The 17,765-nt window shown below is 35.9% G+C and overlaps 3 protein-coding genes across 5 annotated transcripts; 1 reads left to right on the forward strand and 2 right to left on the reverse strand.

The window, feature by feature from the left end:
- Positions 1-214: 214 nt before the first annotated feature.
- On the forward strand, positions 215-8,723 carry LOC141717544 (developmentally-regulated G-protein 1). 2 transcript variants are annotated; one of them, XM_074519665.1, is made up of 12 exons: positions 215-370; positions 1,234-1,322; positions 2,123-2,190; positions 2,557-2,633; positions 4,104-4,284; positions 4,408-4,464; positions 5,370-5,444; positions 5,874-5,993; positions 7,231-7,401; positions 7,624-7,737; positions 7,864-8,034; positions 8,288-8,723. In XM_074519665.1, the coding sequence occupies exons 2-12, from the start codon at positions 1,253-1,255 to the stop codon at positions 8,381-8,383; spliced, it is 1,200 nt and encodes a 399-aa protein (XP_074375766.1). In that variant the 5' UTR covers positions 215-370; positions 1,234-1,252; the 3' UTR covers positions 8,384-8,723. The 2 variants fall into 2 exon arrangements, with proteins under 2 accessions (XP_074375766.1, XP_074375765.1); XM_074519664.1 differs by having other exon boundaries at positions 217-370; positions 1,210-1,322.
- A 616-nt stretch (positions 8,724-9,339) lies between these two features.
- On the reverse strand, positions 9,340-11,534 carry LOC141717547 (uncharacterized). The gene is made up of 2 exons (XM_074519668.1): positions 11,396-11,534; positions 9,340-10,983 (listed from the first exon to the last, which is right to left on the reverse strand). The coding sequence occupies exon 2, from the start codon at positions 10,970-10,972 to the stop codon at positions 9,500-9,502; it is 1,473 nt and encodes a 490-aa protein (XP_074375769.1). The 5' UTR covers positions 10,973-10,983; positions 11,396-11,534; the 3' UTR covers positions 9,340-9,499.
- A 132-nt stretch (positions 11,535-11,666) lies between these two features.
- LOC141717545 (uncharacterized) lies at positions 11,667-16,556 on the reverse strand. Of its 2 annotated transcripts, none has more exons than XM_074519667.1 (5): positions 13,309-16,556; positions 13,008-13,180; positions 12,789-12,831; positions 12,613-12,665; positions 11,667-11,802 (listed from the first exon to the last, which is right to left on the reverse strand). In XM_074519667.1, exon 1 carries the CDS (start codon positions 16,404-16,406, stop codon positions 13,860-13,862), a length of 2,547 nt encoding a protein of 848 aa, XP_074375768.1. In that variant the 5' UTR covers positions 16,407-16,556; the 3' UTR covers positions 11,667-11,802; positions 12,613-12,665; positions 12,789-12,831; positions 13,008-13,180; positions 13,309-13,859. The 2 variants fall into 2 exon arrangements, with proteins under 2 accessions (XP_074375768.1, XP_074375767.1); XM_074519666.1 differs by having other exon boundaries at positions 13,008-13,188.
- Positions 16,557-17,765: the final 1,209 nt, after the last annotated feature.

Consider the following 17,765-nt stretch of genomic DNA (forward strand, 5'->3'; position numbering starts at 1 on the left):
TTTAGCGAAAAAACCGGAACTGTATCACAAAAAAAGTTAAAAATGTTATTTACAAGGATAGGAAAGTACACAATTTTTATTGGGCTCCCATCTTTGACTGGCCCGCATTGGATCACCCATGGTCTCGTGTGTCATGGCACTGCAAAGGCGTTGCTAAGTATTGGGCCATTATTTAGTAACAAGGCCTAGGTCCATGATAAAGCAATAACAAGGCCCGCAAAAGCGATCAAATCTCGGGGGAAAGCAAAAATCTCAGCGAAAGAGAGAAACCTTCTTCGTGTTCCCTTCTCTTTTCCCCCATCAATCCCCACTCTCTCTATCTCTCTACAGCATCACCATAGTCCAGCTTACTACTCATCTCCAGATACAGGTTAGCCTCAGCCCGTCTCTCTCTCTGCCTCTTTCTCTCTCTCTCTCTCTCTCTCTCTCTCTCTCTCTCTCTCTCTTTCTCTCTCTCTCCTCCCTCCCTCCCTCCCTCCCTCCCTCTCTCTCTCTCTCTCTCTCTCTCTCTCTCTCTCTCTCTCTCTCTCTCTCTCCCTCCCTCTGAGAAGCATAAGGCTGCGCCTTAACCGACTACAATTAGCCATCGCACTCATTTAATCCGTTATTTACTGTTTATTGATGTTAATGTTTTTTTAACTGTTTACTGTTTAAAATTAATTTCTGCTTTTAACTGATTATATAGATCAACTTTGCTAGCAGCTTTGTATTTCAATTTTACACAATTACACTATTGTCACTTAGTTAGTGTTTGAGTACACATTTCGGATGAGTTTAAACTGCAACTTTTTATATATTCGAGAGCATTTGTTGAAGCATAATTCCCATTTTGCTTGGTATATCTAATTTTTAGTATCGGTTAGTTACTTTTCCCGTGATTTTGTATTTATATGGCCAATTGAAACGGACACTGAGAATAAATTGGATACAAGTCTTTGTAACACAATTGTACTAGATACATTATCGTATGGGTAGAAATGTCCTGGTTGGGTCGTATTATCATCGAGCTGTCTGAACTATACCAAGTTATATTTAATTTCAGCTTTGCATGCTCAGAATGTATAGATATCTATATATGTATTATAGTAGTTTACTGCATAAGTATTGTACATGCTCCCTCTTGTACCTCTCAGTACTTATATTGTACCTTACTTTATGTGCTCAGCACCGTAAATGATGAATATTGATTACTTTCGTTTTAATATGAAGGTAATATTTTTAGCATTCTTGTAGCTGTCAGAAACAATTCAAAATGGGTATCATAGAAAAGATCAAAGAAATCGAGGCTGAGATGGCTCGGACCCAGAAAAACAAAGCTACAGGTGCTTTCCGTTACCCATTACATGCAGTTTGTCAATAAATTCTTGTCGTGATCTTAATTTGTTTTTTTTAAGACGCCTTTTAAACTGTCCACGAACCTTGTCACCATATATGTTTGTGCAGTTGTATAATCTATTACACATTTAGTTACTGAGGCATTGTTGTTTACCACCCTCCAATTCTATATGTAGCAATATTGATTTTACCTATACCTTATTGTGGTTTCATATAGACACAAGTCTTTTTTGGGGAAAGAACTTATAATTGTAACCGCTGTTTATTCCATTGAACCATGTATTCACTTTTGGGCCAACCTACGTACATAACACTTTGGGAAGGGCTATCAATGTGCCGGGTTTAAATACATATTAGGTGGGTGAAGTCTCTTATTTAAAAGATGACGATGTAGTCAATATTGCCATAAGTAAAAGCCGTTCCGGTTGTGGATGCGTCTTGGGAGAAGGGGTGCTTTTGGGTGGGTGTTGATGCATATACCAAGTCCCCATTGTCTGCTTCAACATGTAAGGTTTTTGCATCAACACTTTGGATAAGTTCACTTTCCTAAAGAGTTGACCTTTAAGTTGGAACTAAAGTAATGCAAATCTGTGACTAGAAGAATGTACAGTGAAAGGGTTTCCTTTGCATTCTTCCACTTTTTCCATTTTTATCTTTGTCTATTGTGTATCACGTAGTGTCTACGCATTAAGCTTTTGCAGTCAATTATGCATCGAGTAATTTCCTCCTTGTGGGGTGTTTGCATGGACACCATAACCAAAGTGGCGACTTCATTTTTTATTCATAGAATACCATCTGGGTCAGCTGAAGGCAAAGATAGCTAAGCTAAGGACACAATTACTGGAGCCTCCAAAGGTACACAACTTTCTTTAATATTCATCTGCAAATGACTTTGTTAATGCAAGTTGCATTGCTGGATTTCCCTCAATCCTGATAGAAGGATTCACAAGTCTTGAGAAATACATTACATTTGCTAATTTTAGCCGTTAACATTACTTGTACTACCAATATGTAGTATATTACTCGTAACATTATAGTCCATATAATGCTAAAAAATACACTAACATTAGTTATATATAGTATATTGTGCTTTTGTATCTTCTTAACTTCTTGCATTCGTCTGTTATCACACCAAATTGCTTGACCCACGTTATATTTTTTTTGTTCTTTAAGTTACTGCAACATTCTTTATATTTAGCTTATCTTCTGGAAACAAATCAGGGTACTAGTGGAGCTGGAGAGGGTTTTGAAGTTACAAAATATGGCCATGGACGTGTAGCACTTATAGGATTTCCAAGGTCTGCTGTGTCTCTTCTTTCTTATCCTTTATAAGATAAAGTCATTAATATTGAAACATAAGCATGTAAATGTAAAGTTTTCAAGGTTAATAGCAGTTTTGCTCTTCCATCAGCAACCAAGATATTGATTTCTTTTGTTCTGAATATTAAATTTATTATTAGAGTTCTGTTAATTATTTGTGCATTTCCAACGGTTGATTTCATACACAAGTAAAAACCAGTCATTTGATGTCCGTATTGCATATTACATCTTTGTCACAGGTTTATCTTTGAAATGTTGGTTATATTATATGAATAAACAAGTGTTTTGTGTTTAGTGAAGTACTATACCCTGTCTAGTATCTCATAAATGGAATGTTATGTATTCTCATTAGCCTGAAATTACTCAATGATGTATATGTTTTATATGACATTTTTGTTATAGTTTCTCTTTTGACACGTTGGTTACATTTTATCAGTATTTAAAAAAAGCCTAGGTGATCGTACTTTTAGGTGTTTTTCTATCAAAAAAATTTGAAAATAAGGTTTAGGTTGAGACAATCAAGAGAGTTTCAGGGTAGGTAGAAGAATTTTGTCCTGGGCATGGTTGTAATGACGCCCTACTAATTAGTAAGTCGAGATTTCCTGAACTTCTAGGACTGCGCACTTGAGATTTGGAGGAAAATCGGTTGACTTTTATGGAAGAAACTTCAACTACCGGGGGTTGGGTTATCGACTAGGTCAAAATCCAACCCGCAATGAACATTAACTTAACCTGATAATCTCATAAAATCTGTTTATAAAATTTCACTAACCTCACTGTTTTCATAAACTGTTTGTCAACTCTTCCGTTCATGAGCTTCTGAATTTAATTTGTATTTAAATTACTTTTACTGTTTGAATAATATATATTTTATATAATTCAACTTGTAGTTGATGCCTAGTCAGCTAGCCGGACCCCCGTGACTTAATTTACTATTGAACAACCATGGTCCTGGATGAAATTGCTAATTAATTATTATTTGCATTTTTGAATGCATCCAATTAATGTTCCGATTAATCATTAATCACCCTATTAACTGCCCGAGAGTACGTAAATTGCCTAAAGATTTTTATGAAGCTGCATTATGTACCTCTGACCCAAGTGTATTTTTGCCATAGACTGACTACATGTAGTAAATTTTTGTGCCAAACTTCTGAGAGGTTGAAGAGAATACATTCTCTTAGGAGCTTGATAAAATGTTTAGACAAGTCATTGCCTGACATGAAATCAGTCATGGTGTCAGTCATGTCACTAGTTTTGCATGGTCTTGAATGTGGAGACTATCTCTGTAATCCATCAGTAACATTGACCATGATACATTTAGCCACTTGTTCATTTTTTTCAGAATGATATAGGAATCTAATATAGTGAAGGTATGTTACTAAATGTTTGTTTGTACCAATCTGTTAACGTTAGCATATCCTTCCTGTTTTTTTTCTTTATTTCAGTGTTGGGAAGTCTACACTCCTAACTATGTTGACGGGAACACATTCAGAAGCTGCCTCATATGAGTTCACAACTCTTACTTGTATTCCTGGAATTATTCACTACAATGGTACTAAAATCCAATTGCTTGACCTTCCTGGAATCATTGAAGGCGCTTCTGAAGGCAAGGGGCGTGGTAGACAGGTACTTTTTTAATATATTTTCGTACTCCTCGTATATATTAGGTACATAACTGTTTAAATTTTTAGAGCTCAGTTCTCATATAAACCACATTGGACCTGATGAAGTTCATCTTCTTAATATCAGGTTATTGCTGTTTCCAAGTCATCTGACGTTGTACTGATGGTTCTTGATGCTTCAAAAGTAAGTGTGTAAAATAACGGGGTGGGTCGTATGTTTTACTCTTGCGCAAGGTTGATAGAGTTTATATATGGCTAAGTATAGCCGTGTAGCTAGGTTATATATAAAACATATATATCGTGGATTAGTGCATGTTTACCTCTTTTTTTTACCATTGTTTTCATGTTTCACCTCTCATGCCTCGTGGAGGTTGTGAAAAATATTGATAATATGGATAGGGTGGTCATGTGTAGATAGATAAATTGCCATTAAACTATTCCTTGCTTAGTAGCATGTAAAATTTTTGGACTAGGGGAGGCGTTTGGATGGTTTCCGGGAAAGGGAATGAAGTATACGGGAATAGGGTAAATGGAAATGGTATGGTCGTATGGAATCCCACGGAGTAGGGAGATTATGATTTCTCATGTAGAGGGAATGAGATTCCCATTCCATACAACCAAATTACTAATCCAAACACTTACATACGGGCTTGAGGTTCAGGTTCTTGTTAACCGGGCTTATAAACCCTGACCAAAACACCCCCTTGGTTCCATAATATATACAGTACAGCTTGTACCATATGTATTTCAATTAGGCGGTGATGTGTGAGACTTCAAATTTCTTACCCGGGAGATAGGACCTGGTGTAAAACATAGGGTGATAAGCGCTGTTTTAATAATCTATACACTAATACGCCTCAACTTGTAATAGCACAATATTAAAACTATAAATCATCATTTGAGATGAATCGGTGATGTTATTATTATCAAAGTTCAACGGGTGTCATCTGGATTTGCTCTTCCCGCTGTCTTTAGGTAACTTTCGTCTTTTGGAAGTGATGAACTGATGATTAATGTTTTGGGTAATTTTTTTTAGTATCAACCTTTTTCTTGCTTGCTTGATGTCCGAACTAATGAAATTTTTTGTAGAGTGAAGGTCATCGGCAGATATTGACAAAAGAATTGGAAGCTGTGGGCCTGCGGTTAAACAAGAAACCACCTCAAGTAAGTATTATTAGTTCATCTTTAATAACAACTTGCATTCTTTAAATTCTCTGCTTAACAGTTAGCAAATTAATAAAGGGTTCAATACTCCATTTTCAGAGCTTATGGGATGATATCCCTCATATAAGAAAGCAGTCCCCCTTGCTATTTAATAGGAGCTTTCTCCTTTGGAGTCAGCACTAAAGCTTGTTATTATCTTTTTGTCCTTTTTTTTTCTCTTAACATAAATTGTACGTCATGGTTTATGTGCTCTAGTTTCCTTATGAAGCGTATCATCTTCGAATCAAAGACTTGTTAACTTATTCCATTACACTTCTCGTCCAGATATATCATCCTCTTACTGGGATAATATTTTTTAGCTGCCCTCCACTTTTCAAAGATGTATTTATTCTATTTTTTTTAATTTCAACTCTGCTTTTATCGTGGCAGATATATTTCAAGAAGAAAAAAACTGGAGGAATTTCTTTCAACAGCACTGCACCATTGACCCATGTGGATGAAAAGCTTTGTTATCAAATTCTCCATGAATACAAAATCCATAATGCAGAGGTATACAGCATTTCACTCTCTATGTATGAACACTCAATAGAACAGGTTTTGGACCTGTGGTTATATACCTGCTTGGCTTATTCTTTCCTTTATTAGGTAGACCCAGAATTTGTCAAGCAATAAAGTCTTCCATCATTTACCTCAAACGATTAATTTTTAATAAATAAATTTGAAACTAGAATAATATGCGGCATCCAATCAACTTCTAATAGAAATAATTTGATCTCTTCTATCCGGGAATTACTAATGAATGACATTAATTAGGTAGTCACAAACAGAGCCGGATATTGGGGGTCTCTGTACCCACTCTAGTGGCTCCTACATAGACATGAGATATGGGATTACAGCTCAACCTTAAAGAGCCAAATGGAAATGAGAAGAATAGATGAAATTTCTACATAGACCTGTGATATGAGCTTACAGCTCAACTTTATAGAGCTGAATGAAAATAAAGGAAAAGAGATGAATGTATGATATTATAACAAGAATGGTTTGTTGTATCTATGCATGCAAGATGTATAATGGTGATTTTGTGAGCAGATGCGCCAATAAAATGGAGTAACAGAGAAGATGAAATTACATCCGAAGCTTTTTCTTAACATCAGTATTTTATATATATGTATAAAATATTCAGACATGGAATGGGAGAATACTTTAAATTGTTAAAATTATCCTAAAAATATATTGTATATTTGTATGTGAGAAATTTGTAATTTTTTTAGGAAAATGAAATTTGGTAATAAATGCAAAATATCTCTCTTTGCTAAATAAGAGCAAAATACGTTTAATATATTACCTATGTTATTATAGACTCTATCTTTTTTTGATACAGTTGGTTTTTTTAAGTATATACTGGATCCCCTCGAAAGCTTTTCCGTGTCTCCCACTGGTCATTACTTGACTTTATAGGAACTGCATACTATTCCTGTATATTATGCAATTACTACCTTTTTAGCCATATCTAAGCCTTTTGATGCATGTTCTCGATCTGTTTTTACCACGCCCTTCAATATGTGCAAGGACAAAGAAGTGGACTACTGAACTGTCATTTTGCGGATACTGGATGAACATCATTTACACTTTAGAGCATGTACTTTAATACTGAAGATTAAAGTCTTAATATATCTGAACTTATTTCCAAGTACATGATTGAACTGCATTAAGATTTTTATTCCATACAATATTTTAACACAAAAAGTTATTTTTATTGATGGGATTTTGAAATTTTTCTGCACAGATTTTGTTTCGTGAGGATGCCACAGTTGATGATTTTATTGATGTCATCGAGGGAAATCGCAAGTACATGAAGTGTTTATATGTGTATAACAAGATAGATGTTATTGGTATTGATGATGTGGACAAATTAGCCCGTCAGCCAAATTCTATTGTCATTAGCTGCAACTTGAATGTAAGTTCAACACCAGTTACTATTTCAAATCCAAGCCTGCTGTTGAAATGATTATTGATATCACTGTATAATTGCTTGTTTTGTGTCCCTTGACAGACATTTTCGTTTTGTATCTGAAAAAACACACATGTTTGCTAGAACCATAATATTCTCTACTCAGTGTGTTTTATATATTTAGGAGTGTAATGGAGAGAGTTAATTTATGTTATATTCTCCTAACAGCTAAACTTGGATAGACTGCTTGCAAAGATGTGGGAGGCCATGGGTCTCGTCAGAATATATACTAAACCGCAGGGACAGCAACCTGATTTCACAGATCCCGTGGTTCTTTCTGCTGTATGTTATCTTGACGGACATTACATTACTTCTATTTATCTGCAGCCAATTGATCTATAGAAGAGGGATTTACTATGAAGTTCACACTGACCCTGCAAATTTTTGATAATATGTTTAAATATGTAGGATAGAGGTGGTTGCTCGGTTGAAGATTTCTGTAACCATATACATAGAAGCTTGGTGAAGGAGGTAAAATATGTGTTAGTCTGGGGCACAAGTGCGAGGCACAACCCACAGAATTGTGGACTGAGTCAAGTTCTTCAGGATGAGGATGTGGTTCAGATTGTTAAGAAGAAGGTATGTGGATAGAACAGCCTGAATACAGTACTAAAGATTTAAACAACTTATATATCATGTTAACATTCCATTGTCTTAAAGTTTTTAGACAACCCAAGAACTTTTTAATTTCTCCCTTGTGCTGTAATTTATAACGTCTAGTTGCATGGGGGTCTTCTTCTGAAGCTCGGTCCAGTTAATTTTATATAAAATGGTTACCATGGGAAAATTAATTTGCTAATGTTAAAATTGTACATGCCATTGCATTCTGCAGGAGAGGGAAGGTGAAGGTAGAGGCCGCTTCAAATCACATACAACTGGCCCTGCTAGAATAGCTGATAGGGAAAAGAAGGCTCCTCTGAAACAGTAATGATAATGTGTTATCATCTCCGTTCAGCACCAAGATTGATCGTAGCTGAGTATATTGTTTTCTCGAAACCTATTCTTGGTGGAGAATTGGAACTCAACAATATAGTTCCTCTGGCTCGTGTTGTACTTGATAATTTTTGCCTGAATTACGAGATCTTCAATTTCTGCAATGGCATATGTTAGCCAAGATTTACGAATTCGAAGGAATTTGTGTATTCCAAACTGCTGGTATCTGAAAATAGATTTGAGATTAAACTCGTGAACTGTACTTGTGCTCCAGCACTGTTTGTGGGTTTATGTTACGAAGATAAGAGCTAATTATTAGAGATGATATTATAATATATATTCCTCTTCCATATCCCTACATCACCCCTCCCCTAAAAAAGGTGTTTATGATTATTAGAGAAGGATCAAGGATATCAAACTATGACTTCTAACAAACCTAATTACCCCATAAATTGACCTTCATAAGATTATATTTTGTGGTTTTTATTTGCAATTGTTTTGCAGATACATTTTGTTTTGTTCTGATGTGTTCTGCATATGTTTTATTCAAGGAGTTGAACGTGTTTACAGATGGAAACAAACTAACTGTTTCAAAGTTGCTAAGATCAGTAATGTTGTACTAATGAGTTGATCTTCCAGAGAATCAGAAGCAAGGACTCGTAGTCATGATATGAAAAAGATTAAAACAGAGTGGCAACAGAAAGGAAGCTCCATGATTCTAATGAGAGTAGCAAGAAACTCAAATCACAGAGGATCTAAGCCGTTGAAAACAAGAACACGAGGAAAAGCGCAAGCTTAAGGCTGTTGGCACCAGGACTTGGAGCAACAGGTTTTTTCAAACTCTTTCACAACTAAATAGTCCATATTCATTTGAAAGTATGTTTACTCACTGGGGCTTGATAGAAGCTATTCTAAATTTATGGTTCCCATCATTCCGATTAACTGCTTAGATAGCCTGAATGTGCTTAGATAGCCTGAATGTCTTACACAGACTTGAGATATTCTTATACAAAAGCATATGAAACTAGGACGAACAAGCAGAGATGAGGCCATGACCAGAGCAACAAAACAAAGTTAAGTGAGATATATGAAATATACTCTCTAGTAAGAACTACTTTTCTAAATTATCTTTAGAAGTGGCATCTAGTTTTTCTGCTTTAATTAAATCAAAGATCTTTTCAAGCCTCCAAATACGAGCCTCTAGCCCCAACCGTGGTAATTCAGATGCATTATCAGAGCTTTCTTCTACAGTATTGACAATGTTGCGCTCTGGACAACTAGCTTTTATCACAGCCTTATCACTGGCGAGTGCAACATTATTATCGTTCACTTCATGATGATTAGCTTTACTCGAAATTGCATCTTCTTCAAGATCTATAGGTTTCTCGGTAGAAGACTTACTCTTTTTGCACTTGCCAGAAGAAGATATGCTTTGCTTACTCAATTCCAGTTCATCGTCACCACAACCTAGTTTACCTAAACAACCTTTGTTAATTGATTGACTCAGTAGCTGTGAAATTGTCAGAGTATCCTCGTCTACAACATCTTCATCCTCTTGTCTTTCTTTAACACTTTCAGAAGGACAGCCTGGAGCTTCTAATGTCTGAAGTTTTACTTGTACTAATTCAGATGTAGTACTGTCTTTAAAATTGACAGTGTTCGCCTCTGCATGACAAATAGTTTTTCTCACAACTTTATCTTCTTCCGGTTCTGATTCTTTTAGTCTTTTGGCAGCAGAGTGTCTATTCTTACACTTACCAGAGAAACGCGTACTCTGCACACTTGATTTCACAGGTTCAGTCCTGCAAATCGAGCTCATAGAAGTTTCATCTCCATAAAAAGTGTTCATAACCGGCTCATTGTCAAGAATGAATCTTTTCCCAGAATTCTTGGTGTTACTAACCGGCTCATTGTCAAGAATGAATCTTTTCCCAGAATTCTTGGTGCTACTAGATCGTCTTACTAGTTGAGCAATTGGAATATTATCCTCTTCAACATAATCCTCTGATCTTTCCTCAGCAGAACCGGGCACAAAATGCTTCACATTTTGGATGCAACTAGTCGGAGATTCTTCATTGACACCCCGAAGGCCACTCCACCAATCCATATATCCGGAGGAGACATCAGCCTCAAAAAGTCGAGGGGGGATATAAATTTTCATACCTCTAATAGGCCTGCTATAATTGCTCCATGCAGTTTCTCGACTCTGGTTAGATTGAATAACATAAGCAGGAACATCCTGGTCAAGTCCGAATTGCATAGCTACTCTATGGGGTAAGTACTGTTCTATACAACCTAATCCAACTAGCTCAGAAACTCTCAGGCACCGAGCAAATGACTCGGTGTCATCAGAATCAACGATCACCCATTGTTCATAATCTCTACACAACTTACTCAACATACAATTGTTTGAAGCTATACTGTAGGGGCGCCACATGAAAGATTCTTTTCCAGAGTCCAACGCTGCCCTCACATCTTTAACCTTCACGATCTTCACTCTATTCCACCGAGCTGATCTAGGCTCTCCCCTTTCCATGACATTAGGAGTTGGTCTCAGATTTGCAAACCTCTCCCAAGCCCACATGCACACTAAATCTGCGTGACATATTGAAAACCTCAAATTAACAACAGACTCAACAACTGCATTGTGTAACAGTCTCATGTCCCTGTACATGCAGGCAAGAACAGGCAGGGCCAGCGCAATTCTATTACCTCGGGATAAATGTATAGCAACATGGAAAATGTGATCAAAATGGCAAACAAAAACAAACTTAGACAGCCACATAACAAGAAATGCTTCATGCTCTAACTGATCACCTACACACATAAAATACTTCATCCACACAGAAGCACTGGCATTTCTACCAGGATTTCCACAACATTTTTTATAAGCTTTTTTCAGACAATTAAAGAAATCAACATATTCATCAGCTACTGGAGTTGAAATTGGGGAGCCTAAAACAGAGTAATTTCCCAGACAAATAACATCTTCTAAAGTAATACTCACCTCACCCCATGGCAAAACAAAGGTGTTTGTCTCAGCACACCACCTCTCAGCAAGACCTATGATCAAGTTCTTGTCTTTCGGAATCGTGCAAGTTGAGGCCAAAATTGCTTCATGAATACCAGCTTGCTTCCAAATTTCTTGGTACCTAGGCTTCAAACTATTTACCCAAATCTTCCATTTTTCAGAGGGGTTTAACTTGTATGACTGTATCCGGAACTTCTTCACTTTTTCAAAATCGAGTTTTGAGGAGAATAGGGAACAAGGTGGAGGAGGAAGATGTTTATGATGTTCTCTAGAAATGGGCTTCAGAAAATGTGCATTTCTGCGAGTTGGGTTTCCACCAGAGGGTGGATGCATTACATCTTCCCTCTCTTCAACAAGAGTATCAGCAGCAAAGAACAGATGATCTGCCATTAAAGAACCTTCAAGACTTTTCTTGATTTTTTTCTACTTATTGACAGGTTGCAAGTGGTTGATTTTGGTGCTATGATTTAGGCAATTTGAGTAATACATTCACCACACACGCAAACATAAGTGCATGCACTTAGCAGAAACTATATATAACACACACATTTATATTGTAACAATTAATACATGCATGTATATAGGCAAAACTATTGGTATGCATAAACCCTGCAGATTGACCTGTCTTTCAATCCATAAAAAGAAAACAAAACAGAAAGATTGCCAAAAGATACTACTACTGGTACTAATTAGTCATCATACATGATTCATCATGCCACTTTAATTAATCTAGAAGAGTTTTCATTTCTAATACAAGTTAATTAATAATGCTCCCTCTGTTCAATTAGTGCACTTGTTTCAAATTAGTTGTGCACTTCAACTTTTAATTTAACTTTATAAATCCTATGGTTCAATTTTCCAAAATGGACTTATTTCAGGTATTTCTGATTTATATTTCCAAAATCAATCTTATTAATATAGCACATACTATATTTAACTAGTGCAATTAATATTGATACAAGAAAAAATTTCTACCAACATTAACTATTCTTAATATGGGTAATTTTTTGAAACTATGAGATAAATTTAATAAGATGTTATGTAAATTACTAAATTTAATTGATTGAAATATATGTAGTCATAATTCAGAATTCATCATCTTCTAAAAAACACTAAAGATGCTAATATCTTAAACCATATCAACTCCCACAAAATCAAGAGGCAATAGTATGAAAGCTTGATGCCCTCAATACCTTTACGAGATTTCGAGGGTTTGAACCTTGTCTCGTCGGACGAAATCATGTCACTGCATTAGACATTAAAAGGTAAACAACTGCACTCAGCTTAAGAATTGAAAGTTAATTCTATTTTTAGTAGAAAAGGAAGAACATTCTTGATACATCTGGTAACAGGTACATTATATTAATACCTGCAGAATGACTTTACTAATACTAAAGGTGCAGAGTTTCCCCCTTCAGAAAAACAAAAAAAATGATTTTAGTATGCCTCTTCTTTTAATACTAGAACAAATTGCAGCAAACCGATTACTAAAAATATTAATAGGAAATCTTCCAAAACACAAATGTATGAAGTATAAAGAGATATTGACAGAGTCATTGCCATGTAGAAAGCTCAAGAGAACAAATACCTTTGCGCGTGCTGGTAAAACCAAGGAATAAGAATTACTTTGTAGATATACTTGTGCTTAGAACATGTTCGTTACTTGAAGCACCTATAGCAAGAGAAGCCGACTTAAGTTGCGTGTTTCTGTAAACACTAGATCAACTGGCTGTAGCAGCAGTATACTTGCATGATGCATCCCTGCACGACTTCAGCAGATGAGGAAAAGATTTAAGCAGGTTGGATAAAAATCTAGACTCAAATTGCTGAGCACTTCAAGAAAATTAGATACTTTTTACACTTAAAAAGTTTCCAGACAGTGTTGTTACCTTATTTGTTTAGGTATGATCATATTACTCGGCCAGGCAACTAATGCTCACTCTTGAGGATTCATTGATTGCGTAGTGACAGGACTCCTCCTCCCATGACCAAGGAGTCTTCACTTCCTTTTCACCTTGTACATAAGAAGCTGGTGCTTAGCCCGGAGCCATAATGTAATAGCTACAAAAACACTAGTAAAAGAAGAAGAAGGTACTATATACCATAAACACTGAGGTCAATAATTTGTAGCAGCTCGATACACGAAATTCAGTTTAATGTTTCAGCATGCAGAAGTAATGAAACTTATTTAAGGTTTTGAGAATGTCACCGTGAGCATGATCAAAATTTCCAAAAACATAATAAATAGATAATGTGAAGATTGAAATATAGCATGGAACTCTTGTTAACTTAAAGTAAAAGCAAATTACTCTTTTCACTTTCGAGCAAATAGAGTACTAGTAGCCAATAGATAAATGATATGTATGCATCATACCAACAGAGTATTAGACCGACAAAGTTCAGTGAGACAATATGCTACCACCTTCTAGTAAGTGATTTTCTAAATCTTCCTGGAACTAGAAACATATTTCTCTGCCTTAATCATATTAATAATCGTTTCAAGCCTCAAAATACGAGCCTCCAGTCCCAGTTGTGGCAATTGTGATGCAGATGCAGTGTGATCATAACTCTCTTCAAGCATCACAATGTTAGCTTTACTAACAGCTTCTTCTTTTGCGAGTTTGCTAGTATCTTTATTTACCTCTGTATGGTTAGCTTCACTCACTACTGCGCCTTTTCTTGCTTCTGATTCTTTTTTACTTTCAGCAGGAGAATCACCATTCTTACACTTACCAGAGGAAGACAAACTTCGTACATTAGATTGCACAGGCTCAGTCACGCACATTAACTTTGTGGGAGTTTCAATTTTAGAATAAGTGTTTGATAATGGCTCATCTTCAAGATCATTTCTTTTTGCCGAGCTCTCAGTCTTTCGTTCACGGCTTAATATTTGAGTAATTGTGAGACTATCTTCTTCATCATCTTCCGGTCTTTCCACAGCACAACCAGAAATACAACCAGGTATAGTCAATGATTTTAAATCTCTCTTGTGTCCACAAGTCACCATTTCTTCATTGACAGCCAAAATACGTCCCACAGGTTCAGTCATGCAGATCACCTTTTTAGGAATTTTAGTTTTAGAAAAAGTGAATTTTACAGGCTCATGATCATTTCTTCTCATAGAGCTTTCGGTCATTCTTGAACGATTCATTAGTAGATCAATTGCAAGACTATCCTCTTGTCTTTCCGCAGCACAACCAGAAAGACAACCAGTACTAGTTGAAGATTTTGCATTTTTCTTCTGTCCATAAGAAACAAGTGGTAATTGTTTCTCAATTTGGATAGAATCAGTCACCACTTCTTCATTGACAGGCATAACATGTCCCACAGGTTCAGTCATGCAGATTTCCTTTGCAGGAGTTTCAATTCTAGAAAAAATGTTTAATACCGGCTCATGATCATTACTTCTCCCAGAGCTCCCGGTCTTTCTTTGACGACTCAGTAGTTGATCAATTGAAAGTCTATCCTCTGGTCTTTTCGCAGCACAAACAGAAAGCCAACCAGTACTAGATAGAAAACATTCATCTTTCTCCTGTAGATAAGAAACAAGTGGTAATTGTTTCTCCTTTTGGATGCCATTAGTCACCACTTCTTCATTAAAAACTAGATGGTTCCTCCACCAAGCCACATATCCTGAGGAGATATCAGACTCAAAGTGTCGAGGCGGTATATATAGTTTTATACCTCTAATAGACCTGTTATAACTGCTCCAAGCAGTTTCAGAACTCTTATTGGATCGAATAACATTAGCAGGAACATCCTGATCAAGTACGAATTGCATAGCTACTCTATGGGGTGAATACTGTTCTATATATCCTAATCCAACTAGCTCTGAAACTCTCAAGCATCGAGCAAATACCTCTTGGTCATCAGATTCAAATACTAACCATTGTTCATTATCTTTATACAACTTACTCAACACACAATTGCTTGGAGTTATACAGTAAGGGCACCACACAAATGATTCTTTTGAAGAGTCTAGAACTTCCCCCACATCTTCAACATCCAAAATTGTCGCTCCTTTCCACCGAGCCCATCTAGGCTCTCCATGTTCCCTGACATTAGGAGCTGGTCTCAGTTCTGGAAACCTCTCCCAAACCCACATTTGCACTAAATCGTACTGATTTATACTAAACGTCAAACCAACTACAGACTCTAGATTAACAAACTCAAGAATCGAATTGTGTAACAGCCTCATGTCCCTATAAATGCTAGCAAGAACAACGGGTGCTAGCGCGATTCTAGTGCCTCGAGACAGATGAATAGCAACACAAAAATCTTGCGCAGCTATATGATCACGGGAGCAAGCAAAAACAGACTTAGACAACCACATTGCAAGAAATGCCTCATGCTCAAACTGATTACCACTACGCATATTATACTTCATCCACACAGAAGCACCAACATGTCCATTACTACTTCTTCTAACTTTTATATGAACTTTATTTAAACAATCTAAAATACCAACAAGTTCATCAGGTAAAGGCGTAGAAAATGAATCACCTAAAACCGAAAAATTTCCCAAATAAATATTATCTTCTAAAGTAATACTCACCTCACCCCATGGAAAAATGCAAGTGTTTGTTTCACCACACCACCTCTCAGCAAGGCCTATGATCAAGTTTTTATCTTTAGGAATCGCGTAAGTTGAGGCCAAAATAGCTTCATAAATGCCAGCCTGCTTCCAAATTTCTTGGTACCTAGGCCTCAATTTCTCAACCCAAATCTTCCATTTCTCTGATGTGCATCCCTTGTATGACCTTAACTTGCACTTTTTCAGCATTTCAAGAAAAGGGTGCCTCTTATTTGACCTTAACTTGTATCTTTTAAGTTCTTGAAAAGTAGGTTTTGGAGGAGGATGATCAAAATGTTGTTTAAAAACAGGTTTAAGAAAATGGGCTTTTCTCAAAGTTGGTTTTCCACTGCTAGGTGGATGCATAACATCTTCTCTTTCTTCAACAAGACTATCAGAAACATGATCTTCCATTAAAGAACCTTAAAGATCTTTCTTGGAAGAAAAAAAGAAGGGATTTTTTTAGTTCTTGATAGCTTGAAAATGGTTTGACTTTGGTTAGCAAAAGGTTGTTTCAGTACTATGAAGAAGTAGATCACACTTATTCACACACACAAACACATGAGTACAATTATATCATAACATAGGCATGTACATTGGTTTAACTGATGATGTGCATAAACCCTGCAAGAGTGGTCTGTTTTTAGACCTTAAAAAGAAACAAAACAAAACAAAATTACTGTAAACAGATAGTTTTATAACCAAGTTGAGTAACAGAGATGACTTGTACATCATGTCATTGTCATGTGGGAGCTTTTCTCATAAACATACTTGTGGAAACAAAAATAATAATGTTCAAATTGTGTACTTTTTATAATTTTATATCATTTGTTCAAATATATTGGAAATTGGGTTTTTAGTTTCAAATATTTGTAACGTTATTTGTTGGTTTTTTACTAGAAAATGTATAAACGAGAAAAACCGAGACACCTATTAGACAAAATTGGATACTTAGCACTATGTTTCATTCCACCAGGAAATAACATCATAATTTTTCTGCGAACTCTCACCGATAATCAAAAGTTTTTCACTCAAATAATTGGACTTGAGAGGCTCCATATTAGCATCAGTAGATGTCATAAGGTCTCGAATTCAGAAACAACAGCTAAAGTTTCACACAATTTTTCATCTGTAACTTGTTTACTCTTAATTGCAGAACGGAATAGATTAAATGTTGGATATTTGCTGCCTGAAACAACTTCAGTAGCATCAGTATGAAAAACTAGTACCATCATTCCCGTTACCAGATTAAAATCTGATGATCCAAACATACACTAAAATAATTTTAGACTAGACTATTATATATTATGCTCTAAGAAGCAAGGATAAAGGTGCGGGGATGTGGATGCGTAGTGTGAGTATACATGAATTCGAAAACAAAAATAATATGGGGATACAGGTACGGGATACGACACATATACTAATATTATAAAAATATACTTGCTGTTATAGATAATGAAATTTACAACAAAATTAGTATATTTTATGCAAATTAGATCAAATACATGATATAAACATCTAAAACATAAGAATTTAAACTAAAATCACTTTTGTTGGTAGTACAAATATTAAAAAAATGAATTTTAATTGAGATTTTTAAACATCCGAATATCCCCAAGAATCCGAATATACTATACGAGCGTGCGTAGAATACGGGGATTCGTTGGATGAACAAAGAATCCTTGCTTTGTAGATTATGGTGCATACATACATAATGTATCTTTAAATTATTTTTTGCCAAATTTAAAGCAGATTCCATTAATAACTTGAAAG

Source organism: Apium graveolens, chromosome 4 (assembly GCF_009905375.1).
Source record: "Apium graveolens cultivar Ventura chromosome 4, ASM990537v1, whole genome shotgun sequence".
Classification (NCBI taxonomy): domain Eukaryota; kingdom Viridiplantae; phylum Streptophyta; class Magnoliopsida; order Apiales; family Apiaceae; genus Apium; species Apium graveolens.

Coding starts and splice junctions, on each gene's coding strand:
- LOC141717544 (XM_074519665.1), top strand. CDS start 1,253: ATGGGTATCATAGAAAAGATCAAAGAAATCGAGGCTGAGATGGCTCGG. Junction 2,191..2,556: donor AATTACTGGAGCCTCCAAAG/GTACACAACTTT, acceptor GAAACAAATCAG/GGTACTAGTGGAGCTGGAGA. Junction 2,634..4,103: donor GCACTTATAGGATTTCCAAG/GTCTGCTGTGTC, acceptor TCTTTATTTCAG/TGTTGGGAAGTCTACACTCC.
- LOC141717547 (XM_074519668.1), bottom strand. CDS start 10,972: ATGTGGGCTTGGGAGAGGTTTGCAAATCTGAGACCAACTCCTAATGTC.
- LOC141717545 (XM_074519667.1), bottom strand. CDS start 16,406: ATGGAAGATCATGTTTCTGATAGTCTTGTTGAAGAAAGAGAAGATGTT.